The following is an 18,072-nucleotide window of genomic DNA, read 5'->3' on the forward strand; positions in this document are numbered from 1 at the left end:
TTCTATGCGACTCATGTCAATCGGATAGGAATTCAATCATTCAGCCATTCCTTGTTCCGCAGCACCATTTTTTCACTGCAAAACTATTTGCCTACATTAAAGATGTACCGATTTCTTTTTTATCGCTTTGTATACTCATGGATTTTTACTTTTTTTGTTTCAGGTAAGGAATCAATTAGATTTTCAAAAGCGCAAGGGTAGATTTGAATGCCTGAAATGGGGTCACGGTCTGTAAGAGCAATCGCACGTAAGTTCATGCTAAATTATCAGGCCTTCTGGAATTGATGGTAATTGACCTTAACGATATATCTGTCTGTGACGTATCATTGCCACGTTGAAATTTCCACGATTGTATAAATCTGACTGCAAGTCGGATCTGTTTCAATCATATTCGCTAATTCGTACGTACACGATAGATTGCATTGAATTCTGAATGAGGATCTTAAAAGGCGCAGGTGCCGTTTACGCGAATAAATATATCGTCATTGGGAAATCGCAGAAAAATAAATTTCATTGCAATTCGGTCAGTCGTTCTTATTTCCCGAAGGTAGGTATAATCTGGATGCAATTTTACCGTCCTCAAAGTCTGATAGAGATGGCGCCACGCTACTGAAATCCTCCGCCTCAAGTTCCATCCCTGTAGCAAACTTTGCTTCAAGTAGACCTGATTAGAGAAAGGGGAAACCATACATACCTACATGAATCCAATTACTTTTGTCCAGCGTATTTTAATTTACTAAATATTATCAGTAGTCGAATAACTCGCCATTATTTTTTTGTCCATCACCAAATTTATATTCCAAAATAACGTGAGTTGAATGCGTCAAGTTGAATTACAATTACAGTATAATTCATGAAAATATAAAAGATTTTTTTTCTGCTCGAGCATTTACGTATAGAAATTTGGCATTTGCAAATTAAAAAGGATATTATAAAGATTATAAATTGCGCGAATTTCAATTTATCAATCTCAAGGACGAGGAAATCTTACGCCATCAGCAATCGTCGGGAAGCTGACGATGAGATTTAAAATCTACGGATGAGCGGTGATCACCGCAACCGTATTTAGTAGACGAAGCGAGAGCAGCTTCGGTGTCTCTAAATAGTGATCAAAGCTGGCCTGCAGCAGCAATGGCTGACAATAAATTGAAATATAAAAATACCCTGAGGCGATTGAGGTTCATAAAATAACTTTTGGTAAATTGTTATTATTATTCTTACTATTGCTATTATAAATTTTTTATCATGCGTTCAAAACGATTTTGAGTATATAGTGAAATTACGAGTAACTACAGGTGACAACGTGTTGTTATTTCATACAATTTTATCGGTTTTACACAATCATTTATGTAATTTTATATTTTTATACTTAATATCCGCGATGTTTGAAAAATTGCGAATATATCAGCGGATATGGCAGACGCAGTTTTACAGGCGAAGTTGTTTTTTTATACCAAATTAACCGTAACGCAACGTGCCTGACAGAGTAAACGGTGCGTGTAACGCAGTGACGTATCTTCACCTTTTCAAGTCACGTGCCTGAGATGAAACGGCGAGACGACGCAGATTTGGCCGTAAACCAAATTCCGAACAACGATTCTGTGTGTAAGTCGAGTCTCCAAGGCGCCGTGCCGGGCGCCATTTGACGATTTTTTTTTTTTCACTGTCGATTATTCGCGTACTTATGTAACGCAGGTTTATCTATTACAGTTGATATTTTGCAGCGCGTAAATAAACAATCGGCCGTATCTACTTTATTGTCCAACGTCTAATTGTATAACGCGATTTTTAGTTGACAAGGTGAACCGGTCAATTAATAACCAGTTTTTAAAAATACTCTGAAAGATTGAAACAAAATTTTGCATTCTGCAGGAACGCGATTCGTGATTCTCTTATCTTCTCGTGATTCTATAATGATTTCCAGGTGTGGTTACCAGCTGGTTTACGGACGTCGATTTTAGAGAGAACTTCTGTGCCATAGTCTCGCAAATATATATCCGAGCGTGAATTTTTAATTACGTCAACGTCGCGTCGTATATGAGTAAATACGTCGCTGTAATATGCTTCGTGCCGCTTCGTTCACCCTGTCCATGTAATAACGATCGGCTCTCCTAACCCAAAAATAACTCTTTGGGTTAGGTCGCAGATGTATATTTTATGTAGACAAAATTTTTCAATGTCACGATTCGGGAGACACGCTCAATTATCCACGAGTCGTTAAACCACCGCTCCCGCTCAACTAATCACAATTATAAAACAATTCGAAAATGGCAAATTAATAAATCGTCTGCACCTTGTTTTTGCTTTCTCTGGTTCCTTATTCCACTCTCTCTCTATCTCTCTTTCTCTCCGACGCGACGCTCAGTTAGCAATCGGTAAAATTAGGGCGAAAAGACCGCACCCAGATCTCGACAGTCGGCAGCAGTTAGCACCCTGTCAGCCTGCTAGACGATTGTAATTTTAGCTCGAAGCGACTTGCGTCGTGGTTCTTTTCTTTTTTTTTCCCGCATGAATTTCGCTCTCACATTCATACAAACGTAAGCACAAATTTATCGCGGTTCGATTTGAGCTGTTACACATGTACTTTACTTTCCACAACCTTTCTCTCCGTCTGGTATAGAACGCCAGACGGTCTATTCATCTTTTAACGTCTAAACGTAAGCTTCATTTTCGTTTGTTGTTATGTGAATTATATATATGCATGCTTTGAGAATAAATCGTACACGTAATTTGTCTCGTGCAAAAAGTTCGCGGTATTAACGCCTAACCGCAAATTTATTTCACCGATGTATGTTACACACGTGAAACGTTTGTCAGAATTTTTTCTTCTCCGATATAGAAATGCATACCAAACCTTGCTGAACGAAATTGTAGATCCAACAACGCCGGTACGTGATTTTTCATCAGAAGAATTTCAACGGTAAAGTCAAGATCAGCGATGAAAGCATAACGTGACTGAAAGGCATTTAAATACAGAATAAATTGGTTCTCGTGATGTGAATAGAATGTGCACATGTACTTGTATTATACTTCACTGACAGCTCATTCAACTTAAGTAGAAAACTTTCGTATTTTTACTACCGAATCGCAAAAGAAATTCCGTCCATACCTACTTAAAATCACCCACATAGATGTTTACGTACTTATAAATATGTTTAGGTATATCGTACATGCATACCACCGATTTCCAAAACTTATTATATCCGTCAGCCTCGATCGGCTGGCTACTTGACATTGGCGAATGCTTGTCATGGTCAAATTATTCGCTCTTTAAATTCTAGAGACGGTAACCGCGACTCTATATATATGTACGTACGGACTCAAGCTGTATATAGAATATTATAAGTTTGATTATGAACTCGCGAAAATCTTTTTAACCACACGTGCAGAAGCAAAGCTGAGGAACTGATTTCATGTGAAATTTTTCCACCGTCTAATTTTATTCGGTTACGTCACAGTTTTTTTCCAACCTTACGTTATATCGAATGATGGACATTTTCATCGAAACATTCAAATTCGTCAAGTATAATACCTTGAAAAAAAGAATTATCGCACAAAATAAAACTTTATTCGCATCAATAATAAACTTTTCCTTTTATTCAACATGACAATGCGATGTGAAACGTCGTGATGATTAATCTAGTAATGCAATTCAAATCTTCAATGTGTATCTAATTGTAAGTTCATTCCTATCGTCTGTTAGCCGCATTCCTTTGCTTATCTCAAAGAAGTCTGGGTAAACAAAAAGTTTTGAAAATGAAATCGAACATTGACTCACCTCACCCGTCAATCGACTCATAGTCGTGCTAAGAGATTGCATTTCTCTTCGTAAAACGTACTCAGCATTGTATAATAGTTTATTGTCGTTGTTAGAAAATCTCTGTCAACATTTATCGCAGCTTCTGCACAAATAGAGCCTGGAATATAAGGACAACAATTTTTTTGAGTCAAATCTACATCAATCGTCGTAGATCTACCTGAGCACATTGTAACTCTTCTTATCGGGTTTATAAATCTTGCTGCAATTCCCATAAATTTAACTCCAAAAAGTTGCTCTCCATATATTCACCATAGGAAATGTAAAATTTATAAGATTTTACTTTTCTTGGCTTGAATTCTCCGGTGATTTTCTACTCAATCCATCCCAAGTCACCTTCATGATAATCCTTACCTACATGTTATTGATTTTTTTTAAATTTAGTTTCATGTCAGCAATATTATAATTGGGCATCCTTCTTGTTTCCTTGCATCCTTTTGTTACCGACCACTGTCCCCGTTATTGCAATTATTTATCACAAGCATCGTATATTCAGGCTTCTGCCTGTTTTTTTTTTTTTTTTTTTTTTCAAAGACACCTTTACCCACCCGAAAAGTAAGGCGAATAGTTATTCTTTTACATTAATTGCAAGACCGCTATTGGCGATTGGCCCCCACGCAAATGAAAGTGACTCCAGACTGCGTAGAACGACGCGTATAATCTATACGTCATCAGGTGCACGCCTTTGAAAACTATAAGAAACGATAATCTCACCTGCACGCACAATTACGTCTAGACGCGAGAGTCACGGTGAAAGACTTTCTCGCCCGTTCGCCACCTGCATAATACGTACGAGTAGCACTAAATGTACATCCGTCCACATATCGCGTGCGCCATGTTCTCTTTTCGTAGTATTTTTTTCATCCGCTTATGTTAGCGGACTCGGAGTAAAATTTTCGTGATTGGCTTTTGGTCAATCGGATACGATACGTCTACTCACGTATCAAAGTGCGAATTTTTTTACGGATGGTAAAAAATTCTCATCGTTTTACTGTATTGAAAATTTTGTACCTACACGCGGTGTGTGCCTCTGCAATTTTTTCTGAGATAACAACATTTTATTGGATGCTATATATAAATCTAAAATGCGATAGCACTTGTCTTATAATTATAAAGATTTGCTATTGTATGCGGGTGTAAAAATATTTTTCAAAAATAAAAGGTGTCAGGTATTGTATATACATGCATATAAGTTAATCACGAGTTGTACAGTGAATTGTTTGCCATTCAATGTTTACAGCTTTTATAACTTACTGTTGTGTACTTAGTTGGTTCAACTTGTATTGTAAAGCTTCATCCCCACTCGTCACGTGTATTGTCGAGTAGAGAGATAACTTTGTTGACAATGAATATTATCGCTCGACTGTCGCGTAAGTTTGGTGGGATAAAATCATGCCGCCGTGCATACATAGGTGCCAATTGAGATTTACAGAAGGTCTTCGATACGAGCTTTGAGTGAACAAATCGCGAGACTAGCTTTCAATTTTGTGACAGTCGTGTCACGCTCTCACTGATTATTTATTTAGAAAAATCATGGCTTCATTTTTCCAGACTCGGACAGACTGCATTTCTTTTTTGCAGCTTCACGAGTCACTTACACGTACGAACGAAAATACTAAAATATTTCCTATGTCACATCCCTAAATATTGAACTTTTCACTTTGTCATGAATGTCTCTCAAAAAAAAGAGAATATACCGAAAGTGAAGTGTCAGCTACTTCCCGACATCGAGATAAGCTATCACTCGCGAATAAGCGCTTGAGCTGTCAGCTTACTTAATCCGCCATGAGTAAAGCCGCCTGTCAAGTCAAACGCAGTTTCTTTTAACACGATATACGTCCCGTAGAATAACCTAGTTGATTGCCAATTTTGACAGCGTTCAATTCCAATACAAGCTCAAGAATGATAATCAGGGATCTGCGTGTGCGAAATTCGTTCGCGTCATGCCGCCGGATTATCAGCACCACTAGAAACATGGCCATCTTGTCTCTTGGATAGGATTATAGACGTGGAAAGATTAGAAAATACTCTTGAAACATAAATCAGTTATGAGTATATCACTGGAAACGATTAGTGTACATACACTGAAAATCAGTGAAATATCAGTGAAAACTCACTCAATCGTCAGTGTATATGCACTAGTTTTTTCCAGTGGTACACTTAGGTCTAACCAGGAATCAGTGAATTTTCACTGGCTCAAATTTACCGAGTAGAATGCTTACAAGAACATGATTTTCAAAAATATAAAAACTTGCTGAATGAATGATTCTTAAAGGTAGAAAGTTGAAACATATAAAAGTCAAAGTACAGAAAGGTAGGATGTAGAAAAACAAAAGTTTCGAATTCTAACAATTCTATATTCTTGTCTATTCTGATGTTTCTAATTTCGTTTTCCTGTGAGTTAGATTTCGACACTTTGAAATTCTACAAAACGCATATTGTGACGCATATTCTACACCAATAAAATTTGTTGAAACAAAATGTGCATCGAGGGCATCGTAACCAGATCGTTTCTGCAACCAAACGAATTGTGGTTCTTTCGTGCCAGTGAGCTTATCGTCCTTCGCGGCAATTTAGCACTCACGATCGTATTTCCTATTGTGATTCCGTAAAACGAGCGCGTTTCCGGGGACCTCATTCCGACCGCAGTGCTTATTTTTTTCTCTTCCTTTTTTCAGTTCAATTTAAATTAAAAGAATAAAGGAATAAAAATACAGATAGAATAAACATTATTCTCGGCATTTTTTTTTTCTCTTTACTTTTATGGAAGGCAGGGTTTTATTATATAATTTAGATATATCGAATTTGTACATAATACATCGTCTCATTGAAATAATCACATTTAATAACATCCTGTCGGCGTCATATAAATGATAATGACCGTACGTAATTATTTAAACGCGAACAGAGTTTAACGATCGGCATTATCCGTAGATTTCATTATAATCGAAGGTAGACGCGTGAGTTGTTATAACAGATCCGGCCATAAAAACAATAATCAGGGAATACTGTCGAAGATTGGCATTAATACGTATATTGGAGATTTGTTATTGAGGTAATCCTGAGCTTCTCTTCCTTCTCGTTCCCCCGAATTAACGTGCATCGTTCGCATAGTTGCTAAATTATTCTCCTGGTTCTTCTTTTCTTTTTTTTTTTTTTTGTTTTCTTCTTTCGTAAGTGAAATAGTTGTTAAGCCTCAAATCTCGTCATATAGGCTTTAGATTTTCCAAAATTTAACAGTGCGCAGTAAATTTGACGATAGTCCCCGCCATTTCTAATGAAAACAATCGGTCAAGTATAAACGCTGGTAAAAATAGGCAAGCATAGCTTTTAGAAGTCGTCAAATCCGCGAGTCAATGAGAATTTTGTTTTTCAAGAAAATTCTACGTGCGGTGGAAACAAAATTAGGTGGTTGATCGTTATGTCAATCGTGAGGGATTTGGTGAAATGTTTTTTACGGATCTTTTTTCATTCAAGTTCAGTGACCCCGTTATTCAACTCTTTGTAAATATTTTCTAACGCTGTTTTAAGCGTCGACCTTGTTAATAATTAGTACCAAGGCTGAATGTCTGATAATCTTGATTTTTCACGAACGTAGAAAATAGAACCGCAAAAACGCTGTTCTTAATAGGTCTCTGGTGGATAAAATTTGTATTCGTTACAGCAGGTCTCGAGATCGAGAAAATTCGACGAATTCTAAACCAAGAGAGAGAAAATCACACCGCGAGTTGTTTATAAGACGGACCTTGTGTCCGCGGCGAGTTAATAGCCAAGAATCTTGGACGGCAGCAAACGTTGCACGATGGCTGTGTAGGCAAGTATAAAGTTGCCAACAGTCATTGGCTATTTTCGAAATCCTCCGAGAGACTTGACGTCGTCTCTGTCAACACGAAAGATGTGCCGTCGCAGCGACGGAGAAAAAAGGGCGTCGGTGACGTCGTTGATGGGAAAATAAAACTCCGCGTCCCTCCAATTTTCACTGCGTCACATTCGTGACATCTTTGTGTCGTTTTCATCGCGTGACAAGAGCGTTTGCTATTTTTAGGCAACACCGACGCTGGTCAGCGTCAGTGGTCAGCAATTTTACAATCCTGTGGAAACCGACGATTTTTTTTTCATTCGTCCAATATTAGCCAGATTTTATTACGTACTCTAAGTTCCGAAACTGCATCCGCTGAACTTTTGAGATCGGCGATAGCAACGACTCTCAAATTTTAGGATATCAAGCCCATGTTGATAATCCATAAAACCAACGATGATTCGTGAACTTGGAGAACCAGGAAATTGAAAATAGTTCAATTCGCGGGGTGCAGGCATAATGATTCTAATGATTTAATTGGATTTTCGTAATTTTCAGGAACTTGATATGATTTAAACGATTTTAAAATTCGGCGATTGTAATATGAGATGGTGATCGGTAATTTCACGGATTTAGCTTCGGCCTTTAGTTCTTTACTCGTTTTACTTAAATCGCGGTTCAATTTCAACGATTATATTTTTGTCATGATTCAACAAATATTTTGCAGTTCCCGGTATATTTTCCTATCTCATAACCTATAATCATTCCTGATTTTTATTTCTGTCAGTATTATGTGCGTGTAGTCGTAATTCGTAAAATTGCTTTGGAATGGAAAAATGAATTTCTGTAGACTGGGGATTTTCAGAAATGGAAAATTCCAGTAAATAAACATTGTTACAAGTCTGTTTACACGTGTTAAGAAATAATAAGGGGAAAAATTTGGGTATAGATAAACATAAAATATATTCTCAAATGCACTGTTTTGTTCTGTTATTTATGAGACTTTGTTTGCTACCGTAGATCTGAAAATTTTGGCCCAAAGCCATTCGTACAGTGTGCAATGAACAAATAACGACTTTTTAGACCCAGTAGGCGTACGATTCAGAACTGAACTAAACATATAATAGAGTTAGAAGAGAAGAAAATTATTTGTGCAATATAATACCTTCCACTCAAAGTGTTTTAAAAATTTTACAGTGGGTGAAAAAATTGCTGTAATTTTAGCGCAATAGCATCGTTTGCTTTTTCAAATGCCAAATCACGTGTCTCGAGGAATCGTGTTTTCAAAAACTGAATCTACGCTGCAAACTGATGAAATATAGCCAATGTTATTGAATGAGATGAAATGGAATTTAGGAGGAATTCTTCTTCTCGAATAACGTTTCCTCGATAAATAACCGAAGCTATGGATAGCGAAGATTGATTTTGGAATTATGGAACAACGACTGCTCTGCATTTTCATTAGCTATATGCTTTTCACGCAAGCTTGCCAAAAAATACAAGCTTCCTAAAAACTACTTACGACCACGTGTCTCGCATGAACTGACCCACAGAGTCTTTCTTTCGGCCATAACGATGTTGGGTTTTTGGCGCCGCGGGTAGAACAAGAGCTCTTTATGAAAATTTCTGGAAATAGATTTGGTGGAATTTTTATTATTTCATAGAGGCATCGGTCGGTGCGTGAAATGTTGTTAGACGAAACAAATACATTTTACAGAGATTGAACGTTTTGGTAATTACGTAAGACTTCGTGCATCAGGCAGGTTAATTAACTTTAATTGAAAACCGAGGCTATACTAATACGATGAGAGGTAAAGTCTTTAAAGCTGCGAATTGTGGAGAAATTAAGGATGAGAATTGTTGTGCTGACTCAAAACCTTGATTCACACTGCAAACGTTGTCACGACAATCACCGTGAATGATTTTTTTAGTCTGCGTTCAAATACAACTAAATATTTGAATTGTTTTTTATTTAACAGGTAAATAATTAAATCAACTCATGTAACAGATCTTACATAGCTATTCGCTTGTAAAAACATACCACGATACCTCATTTTCGCATATATAAGTTTATATCGCGTTCTTATCACATTCGTGTCTGTATGGTGATCAAAACTCCTCCAGTCGCTTATTGGGAATTTGCAATTTGCATCACCACGATTCATTTTCAGCTGATAATAAATCGCTATTGCGTTCCAACATAAATATCATACGAATAATATCGACAAACGACGATGCAAATATGGCCTCAAATTGCGTATTAACTGCATACTTAATTCTGAAAAACTCAACGTCTAACAATGAGATGATAAAATGACAAATGATCAGTGAAACGAGGAAAGGAAATGATACTTTTCAGCAAACGGACGCAATTTTCGTAAAAATTCTACCATTCAAGAGATTCTTACAACAGTTCACTGACGTTACGCGATCGCAGATCCGATGATTATTATGTAGCGCATAATATAATGGAGGCTGCATTACTATAGGGAAGTGTAACGAACACTAATTCAAGATCTAGATTTTACAGAGACGCCCGTTTCTGGCAGCGAGCTTAATCTTTACTCCAAATCTCCATCAAAACTCGTTTTGTTTCAGTTCCAATGATATTCGCGAGAATCACTTATTGTTAATGTTATCTGTCTCATTAAAAACCGTTCAATCTCGGCAATACTTCGATTTATCTCTTGCAGCGGCGAAATACTTTACAGATTTCATCTGCAATAACGGAACATTAGTCGTCTGTCCAAGGTTCGAATTGATAAGCTCGATTCGGACATCGCATCGGGCATTACATTGCTGGGTTAAAAAAAAAACGATTCGCTGATTCAGAAATAAAATCGAAAATATTGATGATCAATTATATGCGTGAGTAAAACGTCCACCACGGAACAAAAACTCTCCAAGTATCGAAAAATCGTTTTTTTATTCGATTGAAAAATTTTGCGTACCTACCGGAGCTTGTAGACCATGAAAAGAGGGATTCTCGTTTCCGCTTATGACATAATAACACGGACACGAGAAAAATTTTGGCATCAGAAACACAAATAAACGTGTAAAGTTGTAGCGCATTTGGCACGAGAATCACGCGGCTTGGTGCTAAGTGTTGCACAGTTTCGTGGAAATCAGCAAAGGTCGCGAACTTTCGCGGTCCCAATGATGATGCTGGGAATGATGCCAACGTCGTCGTCTATCGAGCAAATAGACATCTTCGCCCACGCGTCGCTGGATCCAAATAACTTTATAAATTCGTTGAACACCATGTTTGGTACTATCTGTGAACCCGAGACGATTTACGGTTGAAAAATATTTACCGATTAATTTCGAATGGCTCAAAAATCGATTCATTTCCACGTTTTTAGACGGGCAAATATCGGTAAAATAAGTTAAAGCTTTTTCTGTAAGGTCACAGATCCTAAAACAGATTCTTGTACATAAACACGTAGATATGTGGCTGTAGTATCTCCGATCTAAACGTCGCCCTGGGTTTTCGTTCAGCGTAAATAAGCCGACAAATTATCTCCTGAAAATCTCGGCGTCTACCTAACACTGTACTTTTTATCACATATATAGCAGTTGATGGAAAATCGATAACGAATTCCGTAGACCAAATCGCTTGATAAATATCATACACGAAATTCCAGCGTTTATTTCCAAGACCATATTGATACGTTTACGCTTTAAGTGTGAGTATTTATTTATTTGTTTTTTTTTTCTAACTTTTCGTGGAGTCTTACGTACCTGTTCGTCAATATGCGTGCATATTTTTTTAGAGGATTCTGATTATTAATCGGGCTACATTTATAGGTCATCGTATTACGTGCAGATTGTTATTTACCGCTGATCAGCTCTTATCGTTTGGCGTAATTGTGTCATTTTTTATGGTCCTATATAAGAAACCACTTATTATTAGTGTTTATGATTTTTATCCTAGTGGGAATAACGTCGAGATAAGCAGTGGCAAATAGGTGAGACAAAAAGAGAGGTAGAATTCTGGAGTAAAGCCCGATTAGAACTACGAGATATTAGATATTCGGATACGATGATAACTCCAGAGATGTTTAATTGAGGAGAAAATAATGAAAACAAAAAATGTGTTTAATCTGGTGTTGGAATTTAAAGTATCTAGTGACGATTGGGGACTTATGCGGGATCGATTTCAAGTAAAACTAGACTAGATAACCTGTCTAAACTCAAGCTTTATAGGCCAACCAACAAATATCTGCGGTGCGACAGTCCGAGAGTCAGTCACATGTTCCATTTCTAAATATCCTTAACGTTTTTAATTATTAAATTGAAAAATTCCACACCAATTTGTGTACAAGTGACGACGGCCGTTTGCGCCAACTTATTAAGTATTCGTACGTGAATCTATTTGTCTAAACATGTTATTCAACCGGTTTTTAATTACGTTTGTCGAAACTGTTCAGAAGTCTGAACTGTCTCAAGAGAAATACAGTAAAATCAAGGTGAGATCTGTTAGTCTCAACGCGATCATTAATCGGTCATATTGCTGGCATGTTGCACGTAATCAAGGCATTCATACTTAACAACTTAATCTCTCATTGATACTTAACAGTGTTGTACGAAATTTTTTTTTTTACCCATATGCAGTATTGAAAAAAATCGGACAAATCAGATTACTCGCAGTCTCAATTTATTGCAAGACTAATCAAGTGGAGGAAAGGATTTGTCCAAATATTTGTCCGTTCTTTGGATCCATGACCCGACATAACCCCTTAACGCCGAATGTTCCATTTGACGATGATCTCTTCTCCGCCTACTCTCGCATTTTTACGTCTTCTGAGTGAGTATGACCTCGACTCTAAATGAGAACATCAATTGTCCGTGTTATACGAGTGGTAGAAATCACGTTGCAACACAATACCTCAAGTGTTGGAATGTATTGTTGGATACGTAATTCACGAGGACAGAGTTTGTTGGTAAAATTAAGAGGAAGAAAACATAATTGTCTTCAGTCTGCGCTTCGAGTTCGCGTTTCATCCGTTAAGATAAGCTCGCATACGGTATACGTCATCACTGTAATATGCTTTTCATCTGGCAACCTGAATATCACCAAGGCACCTTGGCCAAAGCAGGCATGGCGTTTGTGCGAGAGCGGCGAAAATTGACTGTTTAAATTTCCAAATAAAAGCAAAACAAAATAATATTATTTCGAAAGCTTAACGTGTTCGAAAATATTTGTCTTTAAGTGGTAAATAAGCATCGCGCAATTGATAACAGCTGCTGGAGAAACAAAGTGAAACAAGCATGAATAAAGCATGCGGGCCTGAATATATTACACGTACATTTTACACATTCGTGGAGCTATTTAATGTGTTATCAATAAAACGTACATATAGATATCAATTTGGCCGATGGATTACTCAATACATTTTGTTTGTACCTTTTTTCTTTGTGATTTACAAGATTAGACCTGTGATTTCATAAATTATTGGAAAAGCAATCGATGATTAATTGAAAATCAATTACGTATAAATCACGAAAGTGACGGATAATTTATTATTAAAGTTTTTGATTACGCGCTACTTTTTTAATCAATTATCGACCGGATGTACTTGCGACGAAAATATTCGTTATACGGTTAAATTGAACTCGCGGATCAATCCAGTTATGCCCATGTTCCTCCGATGGTTAATAAACGTGGCAAATGCGACCGTCATGGCATTTACCTGCACTACGTGTCTTATACAATTAGTACAAGGATGATCATTATCCGCGAAGATATAACAATGATCGGTAAATAAACAGATACCTAATCTAGGCGAATGGCGCGATAAAATTGAAATTATTTGAAAAGTAAACTGATGGGAGAGTCTGTAATTCACAGAAAAGAATTTTTCGCAGCTACATCCACTTTCGGTTCTTAATTTCCTGTTTCGTCGGCATCCATTAACACCTATACACGTATATGGATATGGATATGACTCGACTGACTGTACTTCAACGTTGATTGTCAAAGCGTTTCGTATTGCGTCAAGTGCACTCGCAGATAGGATAATGCAGACGAGAGCTGAGAGGCTAAAAATACTCATCGGTGTGCAAGTAGACAACGTCATTGAGAGAAAGCTCAAACTTGCGAAAGTATAATGCGAAGGAAGCAGCGTTGCGAAATTCCTTATGCGTTGTATGATCATATTAATTTATGGTCAAATCAAAATTGCGAGTGTTTTATTTTTTGTTTTTCTTTCAACCGTGTGTATATACCGTAGTCATAAGTTTGGGGCATAGTTACAATTAGCCCTGAAACTATAAATTCTTAACGTCTACTGTAAAAGATTAAACGTGACCTACACCTTGATTCCCCAAAAATAAGTGACTGAAAGGGGCCAATGACATCTTGATATCTCCAACGGGCTACATTTTCTCCAGAAGATTGAGCTCGAAGAATTTTTATTGCAAGATATCGTAATATTCCGAACATTGGACACATGGAATTACTTTACTAACAAAATTTAAACATATAATATATTTATGTAAGGTATACGTGACGAAAATTACTGCAGTTTTTACTTATTTATCAAAATGAAACTTATAAATCTTACGACTTTAATGACGCTTTTTGAATGTATTCACGTTTAAGGCGTCGTCATAGCGTGTAAATAATAATCCAACACTTACGATCGGAAGTACAGGCGATAAAAGATATCGTCAGATATTTTATTACGTTACGCGTTTAATAACCACAGAACGTTCCCCGCTTATAATATAGTTTGCACAACTGGTAATTATTTGAATTCGGAGACATCGTTTAGCGACAAAAATATCTCTGGCTCTTTTGTCCCTCGCATACTAGGTATAGTGTGCCAATTATTACAAACGATTACCTTAATTATATGCGTTTCGAATCCTGGTAAATAACAAGTTTGCTGCACCGTTATTCATTTGTGTCGATTATATTTTTTTCTCACAAATTTATTTGCAAATTATATTTCTGCCGTAACTTCAATTTAGTTCAGTCGATAATTTAAACAAATGGAAAATTTACACCCAACGAATTAACATGTGTATACACATTTTGCTCCAACAAAACGTACCTACTGACTAACTGTTTTGAGTGATTCAAGATTATAAAGAAATCTTCGTCGCCGAGCCGATTGCCATCACCAGGCACGCGGATTCCAAGCTTAATATATCGTTAATAAATACGATAGGTCCGTAACGTGGGTCACAGATATTTATTCCTCACACTTTGAATTTTCAAAATCTCCATTCAACGAACCGTTCTGGCAACAATATAACGCCTGAGGAAATATTCAGCTCGTATCAATGATTCGAAAAGATACAAGGCAAGTCGTTTTGTTACCGAATACCGGTCTGGCGGGTGATTCTTCGGATATTCAACGGCGATGCAGCAGCTGCGCTTCTTATCTCGATCGCCTTGGGAAATTTAGTCCGTGGAAAATTTTCCACCGCACCTATAGCAGCGGATTAAATCTGACAGCGCGACGTCTGTGAATTTATAGCATCGTATTAGCTGACCGGATGTCAATTAATAGTACGTATACTTTGAGGAAACTTGAACAGCTGATAAGAATTTACTTTCGCATTTCCTAAGTAAAAATTACGTGTGCGCATTGGAAAGAATTTCTCGGAAGCATATCATCGCAGTTATCAACGTAACTCGTTTGCAGCGAAATTTTTCACATCTGTTCGTCAAGAATTGATTGGACAATTTCTTACTGACGTGCGTCACAATTTTTGTTTACACCCTGATTCACAGTTTGTCACGCAAAATCTCATCGAACTCGTAAGGCTCTGATGCAAATCTCCACCGACGGAAGAGAAAACACACTTCTTGTACGTTTGCCTGTTATTCCACAGGATAAAGCAGGCCGAACGAACAAACAGAACAAGGGTCTGTTTGCTGACATGATATAATAGTAATTGCCGAGTCGTTATCGCCTCAAACAACTCGTGGAAACTGTTTAGGCACAATAACATCGTACGCGGCTTTAAATGCGGCTGACGCGGTATAAATGTCTGTAACAAAATCACTCGAATTTCACGATTTCTTCACAATCATTAGAAATGGTTCGAAGGCACAGAGGTAAATACGAAGCCTGCGATTGAGCGCTCAAGCAGAAAGTAATTATCGTCGAATTGAAAAAGATCGAAAGACAAGCGAGCGCATTAGCCGGCTTGAGTATCTCGTGCGCATTATCGCTGATGAAATAAACAGGTCACGTGCCGAATATAAGAGCTGGTATTAATTTGTATGGACGATTTCGATTTTGAACACGTTCAAATGATCGCGTGACATACCGTATTTTTTTGCATACTCAGACATATTTGGCTCTATAAGTCATCCTATATCCGTATACCTATTATTATAAGCTTATACTACATTATTTTTATACACTACGTACTATAACAATAAAAAATGCGTATCCCAACGTTTCTTAACATTTGATGATTTTACCGTCGTATAAAAAGGGCGTACGTGCAACGGAGATAAAGAGAAGCGGTTTTATGCCACAAATCCAAGAAACAGTCAAGTCTGCACTCAGTTACGTAAATTGGACTTAATTAGCAGACGACCATGGGGCCAACTTATCCCTGCAGATCTCTTCGTCATCTGATGGGCCAGCAGCCTTAGCCCTCACCTCTTCGCTCCTCTCATCGTTACAGTGTATCTTGTCAGTCTATAGCCACCGGTCACTAATCGCTGATAGTCTCGTTACGAGACTCTCAGCTTGGACTACTATATGTACTATTTTCTGTGGTTATAATAATAATTCATTGTTTAGAGACGCGATGGTATGTGAATGAATAATTCAAATTTCCTACGATTGTTTGTGAATCGCAAAAATATACGATACGTAAGTGGTTGTTGTGAATTTCTTACGGCGAAGAGACATCCATGCACATCAACGATACCAGTGTCAAAAGTAATCGGACTATGTATTACCTTATACTACACTTTAGATATATATGTATATATCTTACTATGCCACGTGCTTGTTTTAATCGGAATCGTAATCATCTTCACTATACGCAATTTAATCACTATATAACACAAGGATGTGTTGGCTTATCGTGTAAATACTTATAATTGGCACGATGATATACAGTTTACCTTGTTGATGCATATTTTTGTCTCCTTATCTTTTTTCATCGGGTAGTATAAAGTGACACGAATGTAGCAAAATTTCATGCTCAATGTTTCCCGGAAACTAATCTCTAACACATTTTCAAACGCAAATATAAACATGATTCCGATCTTCTGAAAACTTACATACACTTTGCACACAAGAAAAAAATATCTGTTGACATGTAAAATGTGAAAATGAAAACGCCTGACTAGTTGCCTGGCATGATTTAATTTGAATGAATATTTATTTACAAAAGAGAATAATATGCACGTTATTTACCTTACCGTATGTCACATGCTATTTGAACATTGTCACAAATTGCACGAGCTCATGAATTGACCATTTAACCGAAACATTGAGGAATAAAAAATGTGGAGAATGTTGAAACTCTACTCAAGACGGGTACTGTCCAATCTAGAATCCGATCCTCGGAATAAGAAATTCTCTCCACAGCCTTTAGCACGATTATTATTGGCAACGATTAAGACCTGAATAAATAAGGCAATAATTAGCTATCATCGGGCCTTCGAGTTGCGTTATATACGAATACAGTCAGCGCAATAACTGAGTGACAAGCGCGTTGCAAACTTTTGGAAGCGAGGGTACTCTTATCATCCGTAGCTTTGACATATTATTGCTTGGAATGTTTTCGAACGAGCCAGTAGTAATCGAAAGGCGTTTGCACACAGCAGTTTACAATACATCCGTCCGTTCATTTGCGCCAACATTAATACGAGCTCTTTTATTACGAAATTGAACTGCCGCAAGTGAAGCTCCGGAGGATCTAAAACAGCTGACTTAACAACGGTGAAAAATCGTTGACGCTGTCTTTGTTCGCGTGTGTTAATATAATCTCAGAGCCTCGGGAAGCGTTTAATAAAAAAAAACAAAAACAAATCATCCTTTATCACTTAAGATCATCGCGGAGAAACAGACTGCACCCCCCGAGACCCTTTGTCTTATTGCTAAGCCTGTACGTCCGCATCGCCACTACTTACCGATAATTATCTTATCGCTCTATCTCGGACGTTAAGTCTTTATAAGGGAAGTACATTGTCAGACTAGGCGGCAGTGCGGTGACGATCTTTCTTCGGGCCGATCCGATTCGATCCTCTCGCGAATTAACAGCCGCGCTGAGCAGGATCGATCGTCTTTAAATTCCATCGGCTCCTGAAGTGCGGGGTGTACATGCTGCTGCGTTCAGTGCGTGGGTGCAAGTGCATAAAACGTCAAATGCATCTCGACGATCTAAATCCACCCTACGGACAGTGCATCAAATAATGTAGAAATACTCGCGTTTCGAAATTGGTTCTTTTTTTTTTCTCTGTCTCTCTCTCTCT

General features: G+C 37.5%; 1 protein-coding gene across 6 annotated transcripts in view; it reads left to right on the forward strand.

The window, feature by feature from the left end:
* The window catches only part of LOC124407069, a 132,239-nt gene that overhangs the window by 57,762 nt on the left and 56,405 nt on the right, over nucleotides 1-18,072 (forward strand). For 2 of the 6 annotated variants that reach the window (XM_046882888.1, XM_046882890.1), the window contains exon 1: nucleotides 202-247. The exons of the other annotated variants lie outside the window; for them this stretch is intronic. In XM_046882888.1, coding sequence (XP_046738844.1) covers nucleotides 208-247 — 40 coding nt within the window. In that variant the 5' untranslated portion in view covers nucleotides 202-207. Of the gene's footprint in view, nucleotides 1-201; nucleotides 248-18,072 lie in introns of those variants that run through there. 6 annotated transcript variants of the gene reach the window in all.

Source organism: Diprion similis, chromosome 6 (assembly GCF_021155765.1).
Source record: "Diprion similis isolate iyDipSimi1 chromosome 6, iyDipSimi1.1, whole genome shotgun sequence".
Taxonomy (NCBI): domain Eukaryota; kingdom Metazoa; phylum Arthropoda; class Insecta; order Hymenoptera; family Diprionidae; genus Diprion; species Diprion similis.